General features: G+C 40.2%; 1 protein-coding gene across 1 annotated transcript in view; it reads right to left on the minus strand.

The window, feature by feature from the left end:
• LOC116437438 (ceramide transfer protein-like) overlaps positions 1 to 18547 on the minus strand; it is a 230223-nt gene that overhangs the window by 6588 nt on the left and 205088 nt on the right. The window contains exons 8-15 of the mRNA XM_032095083.1: positions 16484 to 16576; positions 14971 to 15057; positions 13879 to 13971; positions 13222 to 13296; positions 8076 to 8171; positions 5180 to 5312; positions 4997 to 5067; positions 3546 to 3674 (exon numbers count right to left, since the gene is read on the minus strand). Of these exons, the coding sequence (XP_031950974.1) occupies positions 3546 to 3674; positions 4997 to 5067; positions 5180 to 5312; positions 8076 to 8171; positions 13222 to 13296; positions 13879 to 13971; positions 14971 to 15057; positions 16484 to 16576 (777 nt within the window). The remainder of the gene's footprint in view (positions 1 to 3545; positions 3675 to 4996; positions 5068 to 5179; positions 5313 to 8075; positions 8172 to 13221; positions 13297 to 13878; positions 13972 to 14970; positions 15058 to 16483; positions 16577 to 18547) is intronic.

Consider the following 18547-nt stretch of genomic DNA (forward strand, 5'->3'; position numbering starts at 1 on the left):
CGGGCTCCACATCGGGGAAATACTCGCCATGTCTCTCGTTGCGGGCCATGTGGTCCCTTCCAGCACCGCATGGCCGGCTCTGCATGGTGTTTCTGCCCAGTTCTGCGCGGGCTGAGCCGGCCTTAGGAGGGTCCCAGCGGCACCGTCCTGGCCTTGGGAGGGTTCCGGCTTCGTGGCTGCTCACAGCACTGGGGTGGCTCTTTCCGCCCGTTTGGCGGTACAGCCCCAGAAGCCCTGTCGGGAAGGGCCAGGCAGCCCTCTCTGGGAAGAGGCCTGGGGGCCCCCTCGCCACCCCTCAGAGGGGAGCAAGAAAAAAAAGGGAACTTCTCGCGGTTTCTCCTTTCTTAAATATGTCATCACAGAGGCATTACCAGCTTGTCTAATTGGACTAGTAACCTGCCCATTGTCAGAGCTTTCAGCCATTGTCTCTGTGCCAGACAGAGAAGTTTCAAGTTCTCCTGCCCCCACAAACCAAGTTTTGTTAAACCAGCTGTCAGAGACTGAAAATAGTTCATGCCTCAAACACTGATATAAAGTTTTGCTCATTATAAAGAAACTACAACCGAAGAAGCTTCCCTGAAGAGTGGGACTTTGAAAGTCAAACTGTTGATTAGATAAAGGGACGCATTGTTTAATCATTTCAGGCTGAGGGAAAGGTATGCATTGTCATGGGTTATCAAGCATAGTCCCGGAAGTGATGTTCTTGCAAAGGGGTGCTTACAGCTTCCTCTGTGACCTGACAGAACCTAGCAGCCGGCCAGTTTGAATATGGACAATTCTTTAAGCCACTTAAAGTTGTGACCGCCTCTGTGATCCACACTTAAGAATAGGAAACTCCGAGGCAGAGTCTCGCTGTCTCGTTTCCGGTGTTGGGACAGGTGGCTGCGGGCCCCGTGCAGGGGCCAGCGGGCCCAGCCCAGGCCCTGCTCGGGCCATGCCGGGCCGGGCCATGGCCATCCTGGAGCCGATGGGCCCTGTTCCACCCGCGGAACCCCCCATGCAGCCCTGCTGTGGGAAGCTGGAGCGGCTCGGCTCCCCCCCCCCTCCAGTGCTGCCAAGATTCAGCTGAAGCTGCACTGCTGTCCGGCAGAGGTCATGTGACCAACAGTGATAAGCTTCATTCCAGCTGCAAGGCCTAGGTGAGATTAACCCTTTTAGTGCTGTGAAGAGCTGAAAACCTGAGGGAAGAGAAAGAGAAGATGCTTAAAGCTGAAATTCTGTTGTAAAGCTATGATATATCAGAGTATCCCGTTGCAATTTCATGAAGGCATGGGGAGTGGAGCGTTCAACTTGTACTTGTGAGCAAAAGCACCTGCGCTGAGATAGGCAGATGCTGATGCAGCTGTAATTTCATGAGAAGTTTGAACAGGGAGAGATGGAAGCGATGAGGACTTTTGCTCCAAATGGGAAAGGAGAAAACCTCAGTTCCTAGAGATGCTCCCAGAGGTAGTCCTAAAGATGAAGATGAGGAAGACCCTTTGCTCCCAGGGAAGGAGAAGGGCCTCTGTTCTTAGAGATGAAATGCTCCCAGAGATGGGTGAAGAGAACTTTTGTTTCTGAACGGCTCAACCTTAAAATTGTACCCCAGTAATTCAAGAGTGGACCCTCGAAAGCAGTTGTGGGAAAAGCTGCAAGTCGGGGAAGGGACTCGTATGCGAGCAGAGAACCAACCCGGGCAGCTGTCTCGTTGTGATAATGTGTTCATAGCATGGGCAAGAGAGACTCCTCTTCCTAAATGGACTGAACAAGGTTATTATGGAAGTGGTAAACAGACTGAACATCTCAAGGGTTGTCTTTTTACATTGTCAGTGGGAGAAGGGAGAAAGGTGGGGGAAGGAGAAGAGTTCTGAAGGTGTGGTATGATTTTTTTTTCTTCTCTTCTTTTAAGTCTGTTAATAAACTTCTTTATATTCTTTCAAGTTTGGTGCCTGCTTTGCGTTTCTCCTAATTCTTATCTCACAGAAGGTAAACAGTAATGAGTATTTTGGACCAAACCACTACACTAAATTGGTGTTTCTGCCTGGTTACAAATCCAACCACTACAGCATCCACAAAAGGCCAAAGCCACCAGCTGCAACAATCCCCAGCTGAGTTTGGGGTGAGGGAAGAGCACAGCTCACAGTAGCCAGGTTTGCACACACTCCCCCCAACCGAGGGGGGAGGAGGAGGTTTTGGGTGCATGGTGCAACCTCTGCTGAGAGGCAATAAACATCCATCCTCTGATTACACAAACCGGCCCAGCTGTGGAACCCCCAACCCCACAGGCCACATCCATGGGACTTTCCCCCACAGGACTGCACGTGATGCAACAGACCCAGAGTCTGCTGTAAGAGACTGTCCCCCCCACCTCCAGGGGGACATGTCCGGACATGCCTACCTAGTCTGAGCATATATACCCATGGGATTCTATGCTTTCTGGAGGGACCTTCATCACCAAGATGACCTGCTGAAGAAGATCATCGAGGTGAATCAGGGGAAGAGGGGGAAGCAGAAGTTAAATGATTTGCTAAGAAGCTGTTTGTTAATGCATACAGCTTGCTCAACACTTATTGTGCCTACCAAAGCAGGATGAGAAGATAGAAGACTATTGATAAAGGGAAGGAATCTTGACCAAAGATCCTGTTTTCGAACCTAAAACTAACTTAAACCAGCCTTGAAGTTTGGACTTGGGCCAGGGACATAAAGAGCATGCGCAGGGAAGCAAGGTGAAAAGTTCAGAATGAGGAAGACTCTTTACTTCATCTGAGGAAAATCCTTCACTTCATCCTTGAGACCCCTGCCCACGACCACCAGACAACACTGCGCAAGCGCAACGCGGATGTAAATGACTTTTGGGCTCGTAATACAAGGCGAGGCTAGGCAGGGCTAGGTAATGAATATGTATAGGTGTATTGGGAAACTTAATGAATATGGAACTTGTAACCCGATATATACCAAGCTCAATGCAGCTGTCGGCAAGCATGACTTTGGAGGAACTATCCCCCATGTGTTCCAGCGCTGGAATAAACATACCTACTTTACTACTTATTCCAGTAGTGGAGTCTTTTCTGCGTATCAGAGGCACCAGTGCGACCCACAGAGCAGTGATATTCTTTTATTCTCTCTGTCACTCTTCATCCCCCCACCTATTTTCTACTTCTTTCTTTCTCTCTCTGTCTCTCTCTCTCTCTCTCATATTTACTATCAAATAAAACCCTTACTACAGTCACTGGCATATGGTCTTGTTTGCCCCTTAATTTGGGCAGAGGCATTTCTACGAACCTAAAACTGGATCATAACACCAGCACAAAACCTCAATTCTTTAAAATGTTTTCACGAGAAATTTTGCTTCCATTTTTCTGCAACACCTTAGATCTGCCAACTGTTGAGATAAGGTAAGAAAGTTTTTGGCTCAGAATGCTTTCATCAGGTATAAACAAACTGTATTTTTGCATATTCCCCCTCTCTCCCTCCCCTCCCTGCCGAGTATTGCAAGAGCGTCACACCACATAATAGAAAAATGGCATCTTTAAAGCAGAACTTGATAGAATGAAAATAATACTTACAGGAGCACTGTCATGTTCCACAGAGAAATTGCAAACAATCCATGTTTCAGGATCATTTTCACTGAATGCTGGAATTTTTCTGATGGCAGACAAATACAGCACATCCCTTTGAGAAGCCGGCCACACTCTCTGCAGAGAAACACCTGAACATAAGCTTTTCCAGTTTTGCAAATTAAGTACTTACTATCCTTAGATAAAGGAAAAAAACAAACAAGGCAAAACAGGTCAGTCATGTTATTTAAGTAAAAAAGTTTATTCAAGTTAGTAATTTCATGCAATTTTGAAAACTCAAGCAGAACACAGGTGTTGTAGAGATGTATATCAGGTTATATGGCTATACTTAATTTTAAAAATTTAAGGCGAAAGTTTAAGGCCTTTGAAAGGCAGGGAGCCAAGTTGCAATGACTTTTTCAGTAGACAACCAGGAAGAGGCACTTCCTCTCCTGTTCTCTCAATCTCAGGTTTACATTGTAATTAATACTTGTAAGCTACAAACTGAACTAGTGGTTAAGTATAAATAGAAGCATCTACAAGTATTTGTCTCCATAAATATGGTGAGAGAGTGCAAGAAATACTTATAGCAAATAGTATTTCAAGAAGTTACTACTTTAATGAGACAGATATGGTAAATTCGTATTATCTAAGAGAAAGCTTCAGAAGCAAAGTGTTATAAAATAAAGAAAAATTATACAGAAGCCATTTTCCTGACACTCAATATGGGCAAAAAGTCTAGCTTTTACCACAACACTATACAGTTCATACAATTTTGTTATTAAAAAATGAGTCTGCTGTTCCAGCAGTTTTAAGATAACCACATTACCAGTTTAAAAAAAAAAAATTGTTTCGATATTTGAATATACTAATACTCGGAATCATGTAATATTAAAGATGAGTGTGTACACCTCATTCCCAATTTTTAAGAACCTGTTAGGTTATAGTTATTGGGTTATAAGTGAAATGAACATTTTAATAAAGCTAAATCAGAACTGGTTGGGGTGAAAAACCATAATGAAGTTAAAAGAAAAAATGTTGTACCAGGAATTATAAGACCTCATAATGCAAATGCAGATGTCAACTAATTGTGATCAACAATAGCTTGCATTATTGCAACAAAATGTATGATACAGGGGTAGGGGTTTCTTCCTTGTAGTTAGTGTCAATTTATTGCTTCAGTTTTCTTGAGATGAGCCTTGCCTTGCTGCCAGTGATATACTTAAGAGATTAAAACCAGTCCTCATTTGTTATTACAAACTCTATCAGATAGATACACAATTATGCTATCAAGCCACGTTTGAAAAATTTACAAAGTTGCAGTTCAATAAAGAAGTTGTTCTAAACTGTTCTGGATAATATTTTAAGTTGTTAAGATGGTAAAGTATTTCAGAATAGATTAGAACACATATACTCCAGACTGTCTCACTAAGGTGTGTATACAGGTGAAGTGTTATTACCTTATGCATCTGGTAAATGATGATGGCATTATCAGATAAATTTTCCACAACATGGAAATTTTCAATTGTTGCTAAGGGGAGGGGAAATAAAAATCCATCAGTAAACAAGTACAGATATTAGGTCAATGTTATAAACTATATGCTTGCTGGAAAACATGCAAAGCTTAAGAACCGATTCCTTACTTTCCCAGTCATTACGAACATCAACATTCCAGAAGTAGTGGCAAACTTCATGCCCTGTTACTCCTTTAACGGCATGCGTTGCTTTCAAAGGATCTAAAACTATTCCATTCTCTTCCACCTCTCTTCTGTACACCTATGGTCAAATACAAAGATGGAAATTAAGAAGAGAAATTGCCAAAACTGTTCATGTTGTAATTTTTAAAAATTTCATCAGCTTTGATAAAAACTTACCTAGAAGACTAACAAATGAATAATTTGCCATGTCAGTGTTCTATGGTAACTACCAATGCAGATATTCTTGCAATGCATTCACATGAAAATACCAGTATTTTAAAAATCTCTACTCTAAAAATGATTAATAGAATCACAGAATATCCTGAGTTGAAAGAGACCCACAAGGATCATTGAGTTCAACTCCTGACCCTGCACAGGACAACCCCAAGAATGACACCATGTGCCTGAGAGCATTGTCCAAATATTTCCTGAACTCAGACAGGTTTGGTGCTGTGACCACTTCCCTGGGGAGCCTGTTCCAGTGCCCAACCACTGGTGAAGAACCTTTTCCTTATATCCAAGCTACATATCCCCTGACTCAGCTTCATGCCATTCTCTCGGGGCCTATGACTGGTCACCAGAGAAAAGAGATCAGTTGCCAGCCTGCCTGCCTGCTTCCGCTTGTAAGGAAGTTGTAGACTGCAATGAGGTCTCCCCTCAGTCTCCTCTTCTCCAGGCTGAGCAAACCAAATGACCTCAGCTACTCCTCATAAGGCTTCTCCTCTAGACCCTTCACCATCTTCATGGCCCTCCTTTGGATGCTCTCTAATAGCTTTATTTGCTTATTATATTGAGGTGCCCAAAACTGCACACAGGACTTGAGGTGAGGCCGCACCAGTGCAGAGCAGAGTGGGACAATCACCTCCCTTGACTGGTTCACGATGCTGAGCTTGGTCACCCCAGCACCTGGTTGACTCTTGTGACTGCCAGGGCACACTCCTGGCTCATATTCAACTTGCTGCGAACACAAATGCACAGATCTCTTTCCATGGGGCTGCCCTCCAGCCTCTTGCTCCCTAGTCTATATGTACATCCAGGGTTGCCCCATTCCAGATGCAGAATCCATCACTTGCCTTTGTTAAACTTCATACGGTTGGCTCCTCCCAATTTAGTGTCATCAGCAAACTTACTTAGTATCTTTTTGAGTCCTGCATCTGAGTCGTTTATGAAGATGTTGAAGACAACTGGCCCTAAAGTGAAGCCCTGAGCTTTAAAATGGAGCTTTACTGAAATCCCAAAAGATTACATCAACTGGCTTCCCTTGATCAACTAGGTGGGCTACCTTGTTGTAAAAGGAAATGAAGTTTGTCAAACTGGACTTTCCCTTCATGAAGCCATGCTGGCTGTGATCAGTGACTGTGTTGTCCTTCAGGTGTTTTTCAATAACTCCCAGAATAGTCTTCTCCATAATTTTACCAGGCACTGAAGTGAGACTGACAGGCCTATACTTACCAGGGCCATCCCTCTTGTCCTTCTTGAAAACTGGGATAATGTTACCCAGCATCCAGTCAACTGGGACCTCTCCAGATTCCCAAGACCATTGAGAAATCATTGAGAGTGGCCTCACAATGACATCAGCCAGCTCTGAGCATTTTTGTATGAATCTCATCAGGTGCCATAGACTTATAGGAATCCAGCTGGAGCAGCAAATCCCACACAGTTTCAGGGTCAAATGGGAGTTTGTCATTCTCAGAGTCGTGGTCTTCCAGCTCAGGGCACTGGGACCCCCTTAGCCCATTATCAGTCTTGAAGGAGGCAAAGAAAGCATTAAACACCTGTGCCCTGTCTATGTCCCTATTTGTGAGGTGACCATCCTCTTCCTGTAATGGGCCAATGTTATTTCTGCACTGCCTTTTGCTATTAACATATTTAAAAAAGCTCTGTTGTCCCCCACAGTTCTGGCAGCTTGAACTCCAGTTAAGCTTTCACTGCATGAATTTTCTCCCTACAGTGGTGTCTTGGGGTGACTTTATGATGTGCATCCCCTATCGCTGCTCTATGCCCAGAAATTAATTTTGTGCCTTTCTGTGCCTTTAAGCTGAGCCTGAGAGGGGGGAGAGGAAAAAACCAAGCGAACTTTTCAAAGCAGCTGTTCAAGGACACAGATACACACTCCTCTGTGTCCTGCTGCAGCAGCAAGAGCAGAGGAAGCACCCTTCTTGCTTTTCAGCCACCTTTCAGCTCCTTTTCTCCGGAGGGAGACGGTGAGTTGAACTTTGTTTTCCTGGGACTTTGGTTTTTCCCTTCTTCTCTTCTGGACTGTTTCAACACCAGAACACATCGGGAGAATTTTCCACCAAGGCCCCGGGGTGGGCCCACACCGACCCAGCTCCGAGGAGAAGAGAGACCACACCTACAGAAGGACTCTGAAATTTCCCCAGGTTTCTCTCCACAGCGAGAGGTTTTATTATTTAGCATTATTATCCTTTTCCTGTGTGTTTGTTAAATAAATAGATTTTTTTATCTCTTTCACTTTCCTCCGAGGAAAATTTCTTTTTTCCCGAACCTGGTGGGGGAGAGTAGGTTGTAACCTGCCTTCTCTCAGAGGATATATTTCTAAATTTGTCCAAACCAGCACACCATGTTGATATGAAGTTTTAAGTAGGAGGAAATGAGATAGGAATCTGTAAAGACAAAGCTATTGCAAGTGCTGCATAAGATTTTGCTGAATATATTAGAAGCTGTAGCTTGTGTGGGCTCCAGTCCTAATTTAAACAATGCTATTCTCAGAGAGGAGTTTTAACAGCCTAACTTGCTCAGTAATAGTATTCAAGGAGAATAAAAATATCTGTCTTCACAGCATATCATCTCATATCAATTAAGCAAAACAACAAATGCTTACCTTCATTTCTCCTTCTTCTACCACTAGCTGCCAATTGGCATCTCCTCCTACATCTTGCAAGGAATATGTCATATGGTTTTGTACCATCTCTTCCACCTTTAAAGGAAAAATTACACATTTTTAAGTAATTCCTTTCATCTTCTTGTGCAGGGGACTGTACAGTATTGGAAGCCATAAGTCAATACTTCAAATCCTGTGCAGGAGCTGAACTTGGAAAATAGAGCCTTCTATTACAGGTTAAGATCAAGCAGGTACTTCTGGCCTTCAGAAACAAAAGCCAAAATCTTGATTCAACTTCCAATTTCATTCTTTATGGGTTCTTCCCTATCCCTCCTTTGTTCCTTTAAACTGTCAAAACTCACTATTTCTACCTGAGACAGTTTTATTTCAGCATGTTGGAAATTATTTCCGGTATCTCGAAATAGAATTACAGTGCATTGTAGGACTTGAAAGCCAATATTCACTGAAGAGCATTTAAAAAGATGAAGGGGGGGGGGGGGGGGGGGGGCGTGGGGGAGGGGAGACAGGCAAAGGAGCTCTAAAAAAGTAAATGCATATCAAAAGTTATATTGAAACAGCAGTGAGGGAAACAGTCATGAGAAAAGCATGCCTATTCAGTTTCATTGGCATTTTTGCAGTTGCCAACTAGAAAAACAGAACAGAAATGCTTACATTCAAAAAAATTATGATGATGCAGAGATCCACTACTTTAAAATACTCATTTAAATACTTAGCTAGACAGTTGTATGCTTTTCTTAAAGGTCAAATATTTGATACATTTTTATCAAGCTATGTGAATACTTCTTTTTTGTTCCAAATAATGTGCATGAAAACAGGGGGGTGGGACAGGAAATTAATTTTTATGTTAAATCTACAGTCTTTTTATATGTTTCTTTTGTGTCTGTCCCCCCATTTCCAAATTCTATTCTCCCCCAAATAAAAACAGAGACAAAAAACTAAACTATTCATTGCTGTGTAATGTTTGCAAGTGCTGAAAACAATTTAATAATGTTTTTTACCTAAGAGGTAGGTGACTACTAAAACTCATCACATCAAATAAGTCCATGTAATTGACACTATTTTCCTGAATCAGTAGAAATTTCTTTTTTAAAGAGGAAATGCATTACAAGCAAAGTTTAGTCAATTGACCAACATACAGATTAGTCTAAGAACTGTATAACCACACTATTAATAGCCTAAATGTATGGGTGGGTTTTGTACAACTTGAAGAAAAAAAGTAATTGAATCAAGTGAAAATCCTCAAAATACAACATAAAATCCTTTCAATAAAAATGCTACTTTATCTTATTTTAACTATAGAATTCTCTACAGAAACCAAGCTATCAGTCCAGTTTTGGGGGTTTTCTTTGTTTTCTTCGTTTCTTTTGTTTAGTTATAATGAAGTATAAACATCCACAAGATCTGTGTTTCTGCTTTTAGATAGGCCATCTTTTCCTGCCACTTACTAACAGGTTTCCTACCAAATACTCTTCAAATTTTTTTTCCAGGGAAACAATGACACAGTACAAGCCAAGACATGTAAGAATGTTAGCTATTTAAATATTCAATTTGCTAGCTCTAGGTCACACTTCTTTCAGAAAGGAATCCTCGCTATGCTCCTGCAACTTTACCTGCAACATATTTAGGGTCCTTATCTCCTCTCCTAGCTCCTAATCTATTAGGGACAAAGCTGGCTTGTATGTGCTTGTTTTGTATTTTGCTGCTTTTTGCATTGTGCCAAATGCAGAGGGAGGAGGAGAATAGCAAAGAAAGAAGAGAATGAGACATTGACAGGAGTATCAGAGAATCATAGAATACCTGAGTTGGAAGGCACCCACAAGGATCAGACTCCAACCCCTGGCCTTGCACAGGACAACCCCAAGAATCATACAATGTGCCTGAGTACAATCTAAACAGTTTAAGGCCTTTGGAATTGTTCAGCATTTAGCCCTCTGACTTCCTCTGAAAACTTGAAAGGCATCTTTAGTTTGTTTCTCTCCCTCTCTTCTCCCAATAAAGTTTCATTCCTGCTAATACATCTTTCAGACAGCTTCCCCTTAGGTTTGGGAAAGGAGAGGTATTATCATTGCAGCTTTCAGAGGAAAGAGAATGTTGTTTTTCGCTAACAAGCAATTGCTTCTATTTGACCAAGTAATTGCAGTGCCTACAACTACCTTGTGCATATTATCTGTCCAAACTGTGATCTTCCTGCTGGTTGCTGTCAGCCTGAACCCATTTCAGGTACCACATTAGGCACTGAGTCAATATTCACAGCTTCTTTCCCAGTGGGGAGGCCACACTATTTACCTCTGGGTTCCTGGCAGACTACAGGAACGATCTGCAAAAATACTTCTATCCCATGCAGCCTTGGTCTTAACATTAAATGGGCAGATCTTCTTTTAAAAGGCCCTCAGAAGAGCTCAATATATTTTAAAATCTGATAGTCCTTTAAAAGGAGAAAATTATTTCCAACACATTTGCAGCATTTTAAGCCCACAACCTCCCACTCAACTGGCAGAGACAAATCAATGCCTTTCTGAAGGCACATAGAAGAACCAGCTCCTGTCAGAATATGTTTATGCATCTCCATCTTAAAAGCAAAGCTGCAAGTTTCTACTTGACCTGTCACTAAGATTCCCTTCATATTAATGAAGTCTAGAAACAAGCCCTATTTATTCAGAATCAAGATTTAGCTTGCCTTTCCAAAAGCCAAATCCTCAGCCTGGGGACAGAGGACAATTTCCTAATAATGTCTACAGCAGGTTGTCACCAAAAGGTGTGCTGCTTTTCTCTTCATGCTCTCAGTTGTCTTTCACCTGCTTGTTCACTAGCAATGAAGCTCCAGAGCAGGTGAAGCAACTTAATGAACTGGCAAGTTTGTTCTAGGGAAGATATGGGGGAAGAATGGGGCAGAGGGGAATAGATTTCTTGAAAGTTAGCAGGATCGTTCTTTCTGTACTGAGTTGGTTAACTTGAAACCACATCCTAAGACACTGGGTAGTAGCTTCTGCATAGTATAATCCCTGCAGCTGCTAGAAAGAGCAACACCTTGACCCCATAATCCAGTCCATTTGACCCTGATCTTTAATGTAAATTTGCATTATTGTGATAAGGACCTGGTCAATCTCAGATTTTTTTTTCAGTGGTTAGGTTTTCAGATACACTAGTGGTCTGATACTCAGGTTTACCATATGGACCCACAAATGTTATCAGACCTAAGAGGTAAAAATGAGAAGGTTCACATATTTTAATGACTGTTTCCCTTACATTGAACTGGCAATGCAGCCTGATAGGAAATGAATTCTATCTTTAGAATCAAACTTGCTTTTTATTACTTGATTTCCTCCCGCCTCCCCTACAAACCAAACTTGAATTATTAACATGACTGGAGTACCAGTAGATCAGCCTATCGGTGTTGTGCAATATGACCTGCATACTTTTTCCTTGTGATAAATTCAAATTCCAGAAATTAACTGACTGCAATAAGTCAAGGCAAGTGTTGGGATTTCAGTCCAATAAGCAAGTCCTAAAGTGTTAGGGTTCTGCTCACAAAGCTGGTGGCCAGGTATGCAGATAATGTGATTCCAGGCTGTTAATCAAAAGAAAAATCCATTCCTTCTACTTGAAAAAGCAGGCTGTTTACAGTGTGTCAGAGACTGGAAAGATGGATGTCTCGAGACATTTTGGGATGCATGTGTGTGGGGGGGAGGGGCAGGTTAGGACTTGTCCTGGCAAGACAGTGAACTGTCCCCCACTCCCCACCCCTAGAGCCAGTATCCCAGCCCTGCAGTGGTGCCAATCATGGAACACTGGAGGCAGAGCTCCACTCTCACCTAACCTAGCTTTTGAGTGTCCGGAAGTCCCACCTGGAGGGAGGGCCCATGAAGGCCCAGGGGTATTTAAGGCTGAGCATGAGGCCAGCACATGTCTTGACCCTACATTCCTCTTGGAGTTTCTATCTGAACACTGCTGGAACCCAGGAGTTGGTAGCTGTATGCATGCTTTTCTATATATTTTCTTTCTGTCTTTCTCTCTTTCTTCTTCTAATTCCCTCTTCTTGGAACATTTTGAGTAATTTAACATCACATGGGTTTAAAGTTTGCTAAGTTTAATGGGCCAAATTAATGCTGTGAGAAGTGTTTTGTGCTGATTGGATGTTGTACTAAATCTTTTGCCAAAGCTCTCTCCTTTTTCCAAAGTTTGCCAGTAAACTTTTGTCTTGTTTTGACCTCTTGAGAATATCTGGTCAGTATTTCTCCTGCGTTTCTAACCCAGAGTACATGAACCACTGTAAAGTCTTTTTATTGGGGCCTTACACAGTGTTAGTTAATAATTTAAAAACAAATCCAAAACCAACAGACTCCAGAAGGAAGCCCCATTCACAATCATATGGACCACAGCAGAAGGAAAGTAATGGCATGAATGAATGAATTTTTTTTTTAGACTAAAGACCAAACACATGAATTCACTTATCTAATTCAACTCTAAACTATGCTCTTCAGAGCAAGCACCTAGAGTAATTTTGTACATTACTGGAATATGCCACTACAACTAAATTCACTTATTCAGGATGTCAGACATTTTCTGAAGGATAATTGAGTATATTGGAACTCTTCAGTAAAAGTTCTCATATCCACAGTCTCATTTTTTAAAAACATACTTTATGACCTTTTGGTAATAAAACTAGTTGTAGAGGTAAAAAATTATAATAGAGAACCTTAAAATTTGGTGTCTTAATGTTATTACAAGTGACAGATTTTAAAGACAGAATTAAACCTTTGATTTTAAAACAAGAAAAACTATTCAATTTGAAGCAAAGACCATTTCCAGCCCACACAAAACAGGTGTTATTTTATTACTTTTATTATAATCAGAAATGCAAAATTTTCAAGTTGTAGGTATTTTTATTAAAGCTACTGAAATCAGTCCTACAGTTCACAACATTTGGGCCTCTGCACAAGTGATATGTATGAAAGCAGAATGTAAAAAAGCAACCATTTAGTATAGAAATAGATAGCTCTTTTTTTGTCTCAACATACTAGTTTAGAGCAAACAGTGATTTATGTAACAAAAAACCCAGGTTCCAGAGAAGAGGATGAAATGCAACAAAGATACACAACCCCCACTCTACACATTAATACAGTACCTGGGCGCTGAATCTGTGAACATCAAAGGCACTGACTAGATCAATGGAAGACATGGAGGAAGAGCGACTATAGGGCTACCAGAGACAGACAAAGAAAAAACCAAGTAATCAGAACAAAGGCACAACAGAGCGTTCAGTACCAACTTGCAAGCATGAGATAATGAAGAAAATGAAAACAAAAGCACCATAAGAAGCAAGCACAGTGGCAAATGCTGATTTCATGCACCTATGATGTATTATGCTCCCAGTGTAGCCCTAAAAAAGGCATAGTGTTTCAAGTAACACTAAGTCAATTGATCCTAATGCAAAAGACTGTATATTTTTTTCCATCAATTAAATTAACTTTGGTGAAGTTATCTTAAAAACACTGAGGTTAGCAAGTTATTGGTTTTTTTCTTTATAATCTCTAACTGACAAGCTTGATACAAATCAAGAGTATTCTAAATAGATACTGAAATCAGGATTTTTTTTAGCCAAGACAGAAAACAGTCCTTTTCCAATTCCAGCTACTTCAATTAAAAATGAGTAAACTACTGAAAGTTATTCTAGAAACACCTAAAAATAATAATAATAAAAAAACTTACATATCCATATAAAATACTATATACAAATACAAGTCAGCCAATTATACAGAGGAGATCATGAGAAATATCTTACCTTTTGGACAAATCTATGAGTCCCCACACCAGAATATGCATCTCCAGAAGGTAAGGATATTGGCCAGTATAATCTGACCTTTTCACTTTGAGACTGCAACAAAATAACTTTAATTACTGGCAGTCAGCTGCTACTGGATGGACTATGAAAGAGTGAGGCACCTTCAATCTTTATAGTGGCTACAACTAATGCTGTCCATGACAGACATGAAGTTATCCTGCTGGAGTTCTCAGGAAGCAAATATGCCTGGAGACTGAATTACCCATTTATCTATACTTCAAGGTATATTTCCAGGTTAAGCAAAATAGATTGGTAGCATCACAGATGTTGCATCCATGTAGTAGTACTACATTCACTCAAAACTTCTATCTTCTGCTAAGAGACCCCAACATAGATAAACTCTGTTGGGTACTATATATCCACTAGAAAGTCTTATAATTCTTAACCAAGTCATTGTATTCACTATATTCATAAGCCAAAAACCTTTTAAGACAAAGGAGGCACCACTTTATTATTCCCTCTCATTTTATACACTACAATATTTTCTCATATTCTATATATTTCATCACACGCATCCCTTTTTGATCCTTGACACTGAAGTATATTCAAGAAATGTTAGAGAAATAGCCAGAGCCTACACAATTTTTAAGCAAAACCAAACACCAATAGAACTTTTTCTATTTCACATACTGCTACAGTCAAAAGAAACTTCAGAGCAATAATTAGGTTTTGAGAAATAGCTGCAGCATTAGATATTCTTATTTGCCCAGGACATCAGTTACATATAAAGATAAGTTTTATACAGGACTAATACATTTATTTAGGAGTTATAAACCAGAGACAATCAATTAAATTAACACTTATACTATTCTTTTCTATGCAAGCTGTCAAGTCACTTTCTCAAAATTAGTGTTAAACAGGCCACCACATTAAACAATGATATTTAACTGTATAAATATTAAATAGTGAATCCCACTTATAAGTGTCAGTCTAAAATATCTAGAGTTTCGGGAGATGCACCCCAGGACTGATTAAGTCACAGAAGTCTTCCATGAAGTGCTCATCATTAACACATTTTTCAAGTATCAATACCTGTTCTTCCATTTTATCCTGTCTATCAAGAGCAGCTTCAACAGCATCAAAGAATTCTTCTTCATTAATCAGGCTATTAGGACCCTCCTAGAGCATAAGAAACAAAACTATTTCAAGATTTTGGAGACATGAGAGCTCCACTTAAGTTCAATATTAGAAATAGCTATTTATGTATTATGCATATAACTGACATAAGGAAATTTCTTCCATAGACCTTAAATATTTTCACCAATATTCATTTATTAGAATTCATCTGAAAACTGTGCTTGTTAAAGGAAGTTTTTTCCTTTAAGTACAATTTAGGGATACTTAAATAAACAAGCAAAAACCACAGGAAACCAAAGACTGAGTAAAGTGTCAATATGCTTTGATATGAGATTTAGGTTTTAATTAACAGATATCTTCTCTTAAAAATGTTTACAGTATGTAAGTAAATATATTAACATAACTGTGTATTTAGACTCCTTCCAAGTATTCCAGTGCCTTAGGGTGGATTTCAGATATGTGCTCAAAGCACAAGACAAAATCCTGTGGATCACTATTGAGAATTCTTGGAAAGAACAGTTTAGCAATAAACAGCAGGTAGAGTTGTATTCAATTTTTAAAAACTTGTGTCCACTAAGTAGAATGATAATTTAAGAAAACTAGGTTTACTGCTTTTATTGTAAAACAAACTGGTCCAGCAAATTTCAAAAATCTACTTTACATCAGGGATATCTGGGAGAAGCAGCTGGGTTCATAACCAGGTAGACAAAGTCCAACTTCCTATCCATCCTTTTCTTTTACAGTGCCTCTGTCACAACAGAGAACATAAGCTCAAGTATCTTTTAAATATCTCAACATATTAATACTATTTCTCAGGCTATGATTTGTAAGTAGAAACCGGCTTAATTAACATAAATTAAAGAATTGAGTTCTTAAAAGTTATGCAAACTGCTTTATAGGTGCATTACTTTACATTATTGTTCAGAAGGCAGTTTAAGAGATTCAGACTGTGATTAAATAACCAAACTGAGGAAGAAGTTGATAAAACATGTCATTTAACAGATGAAGCAGAACCTAAATAATTGAATTTATCAACACATTTCAAATGGCAGTGACAAGTTAAAAATCAATTGAAATTAAACTTCAGATTCTAGGACTGCCTCTGCAGTCAGGGCTTTCATGTTTGTATTACATATCTAGACAGATGACTAATTAAAATGTAAGAGTACACAACTTGCAAATGAGCAGTATAAAATGTACAAGAAAAATAATTAAAAAGTCATCAAAAATATCTGTAAGCAAAATGCTTTAGACAAAAGCAGAGTAAGGAAACCCAAGGTGAAGACAGACTTCTATTCTCAAAACACCGAAGGATTTAGATTCTTCATTTAGTTTCAGTTTCCAAGGCAGAAAAAGTGGCATGAACACATTGCACAAAGACCTTGATTTACATATACACTCCTTTGAGAAACAAACTAATCTTCAATAGCCTTAGCATTTTTAAAAATTTCAGAAGCAGAATTTGTACCTCATAGTCTGGCCCTCCGAAGTGGGACTTTTTCTTCAGTTCTGTCACAGCATTTTTGTATGCTTCTTCAATTCTTCTCCTTTTCTCTATTTCCTGTAAAATTACATGATCATTTAAAGCAGCAAGAATATATTGACTGATAATAGTCAGTATGACAATAAATGGAATCATCAGTATAGGTTTTATTCCCAAGTAACAATTGCTAAGTTGCTGATTTTCTGATTTTATTTGAATGTATGCATTCTATGTGCCCTTATAGATGCATATATAATACAAAGCTCAGGGAGCTAGCTACCCTGAGCATAACTTCTTTAAGTCACATGGAATAAACTAGATCAGCAAGAAAAATCTGGTATCTAATTGAATCATAGCTATTCATGGTTTGTTGAGGGTCAGTCCCACTTCAGTGCCTGAAAAAGTTATGGAGAATATTCTGGGAGTTATTGAAAAAGACCTGAAGGGCAACACAGTCACTGATCACAGCCAGCACAGGTTCATGAGGGGAAAGTCCTGCTTGTCAAACTTAATTTCCTTTTATGAGAAGGTAACCCACCTAGTTGATTAAGGGAAGCCAGTTGATGTCATCTTTTGGGATTTCAATAAAGCTTTTGATACTGTCTCTCACAGTGTCCTTATGGATAAAAATGTCCAGCACACAGCTGGATAAACACATCACACACTGTGTTGGACTAAGTGGGGGTTACATGAGGCTGCTGACCAGTCACAAGTGGCGTTCCACAGGGCTCCATTTTAGGGCCAGTTCTCTTCAACATCTTCATAAACAACTTGAATGCAGGACTAAATGATATGCTGAACAAGTTTTCAGGCAACATTAAATTGGGAGGAGCTGTCAACTCCCTCAAAGGCAGAGAAGGCTAAACTGTCCCTCTACAAGATGGAGGCTGTATAGTTTTGTGAAGTAGCAGGACTCTCACTATTCATATTTGTGTTTTGCTGCCAAGTAAAACATGGTTCTGAAGCTAGCGGTGTGGAGGCTGGAGAAGGAAGGAGAGCAAGCTGGATTACAACACTACTTAGAGAACTTGTAAAACACTCATTGCTTTTAGTCACTGAAAGAGATCCTGTTCTTACTATGACACACCTGCACAGCACAGAGCCTGCGTAGTGAATCTGCTGATATACAAAGGACAAACTTGATGCTGCACCTTCCAATTCTTCTAGCTGATTGTCCTGGGGTGACTGTATAATACTGTATTCCCTATTGTCTGACCTATGCCAGACATGAATCCTGTGCCTTCCTGTGTCTTTAAGCTGTTTCTCAGGAGAGGGGGGAGAGAAGCCAGGCAAATTTTCAGAGCGGTTTGTGCTCAAGGACACACACTCCCCTGGATTGCTGCTGCTACAGAGCCAAGGAAAGCACCTTCCTGCTTTTTCCCAGCTTTCGGCTCCTTTTCTCAGGAGAGAGATGGAGAGTTAAAACTCTTTGCTTTTTAGCTAGCCTGCTAGCTGAGGCAAGAACTTTTCTTGGGACTGTTCTGCTCCGGTCTGGAACAACATCTCCAGGAAGCCCCACACTGTGGCCTGGAGGGGCCCACGCCGAACCCCAGCTCCAGAGAGGGCAGAGCCACATCCACAGAAAGGACTCTGAAAGCTACCCAGGTTTCTTCTCCACAGCGAGAGGTTTTATTATTTAGCATTATTCATTCTCTTTTCTGTGCCTGCGTGCACTTTGCTTGTTAAATAAACAGGTTTTTTTCACTTTCCTCCGAGGAATGTCTTTCCAAACCTGGTGGGGGAAGGGCTGCTGAAATCTGCCTTCTAACAGAGGGACGTTCATTTTGGACATTTTCCTCCAAATTTGTCTCAAACCAAGACACTGGTCTTTTACAACATTGGACAGACTTACGAGAGCTTTAAAAACCTCCCAGCTAAAACAAACATGAATGTCTGCCCAATTTAATATAATTGTCCCCTCTAACCTCTCAGAGAAAACGTTCTGAATTTTATAATCTTCTAATATTTATTTATTTTTCAGAGCAGCATAAGCATCTATCCAAGAAACCCAAGAGTACACAGAACAACATCATTCTCCTCCTCCATATA

Source organism: Corvus moneduloides, chromosome W, assembly GCF_009650955.1.
Source record: "Corvus moneduloides isolate bCorMon1 chromosome W, bCorMon1.pri, whole genome shotgun sequence".
NCBI lineage: Eukaryota > Metazoa > Chordata > Aves > Passeriformes > Corvidae > Corvus > Corvus moneduloides.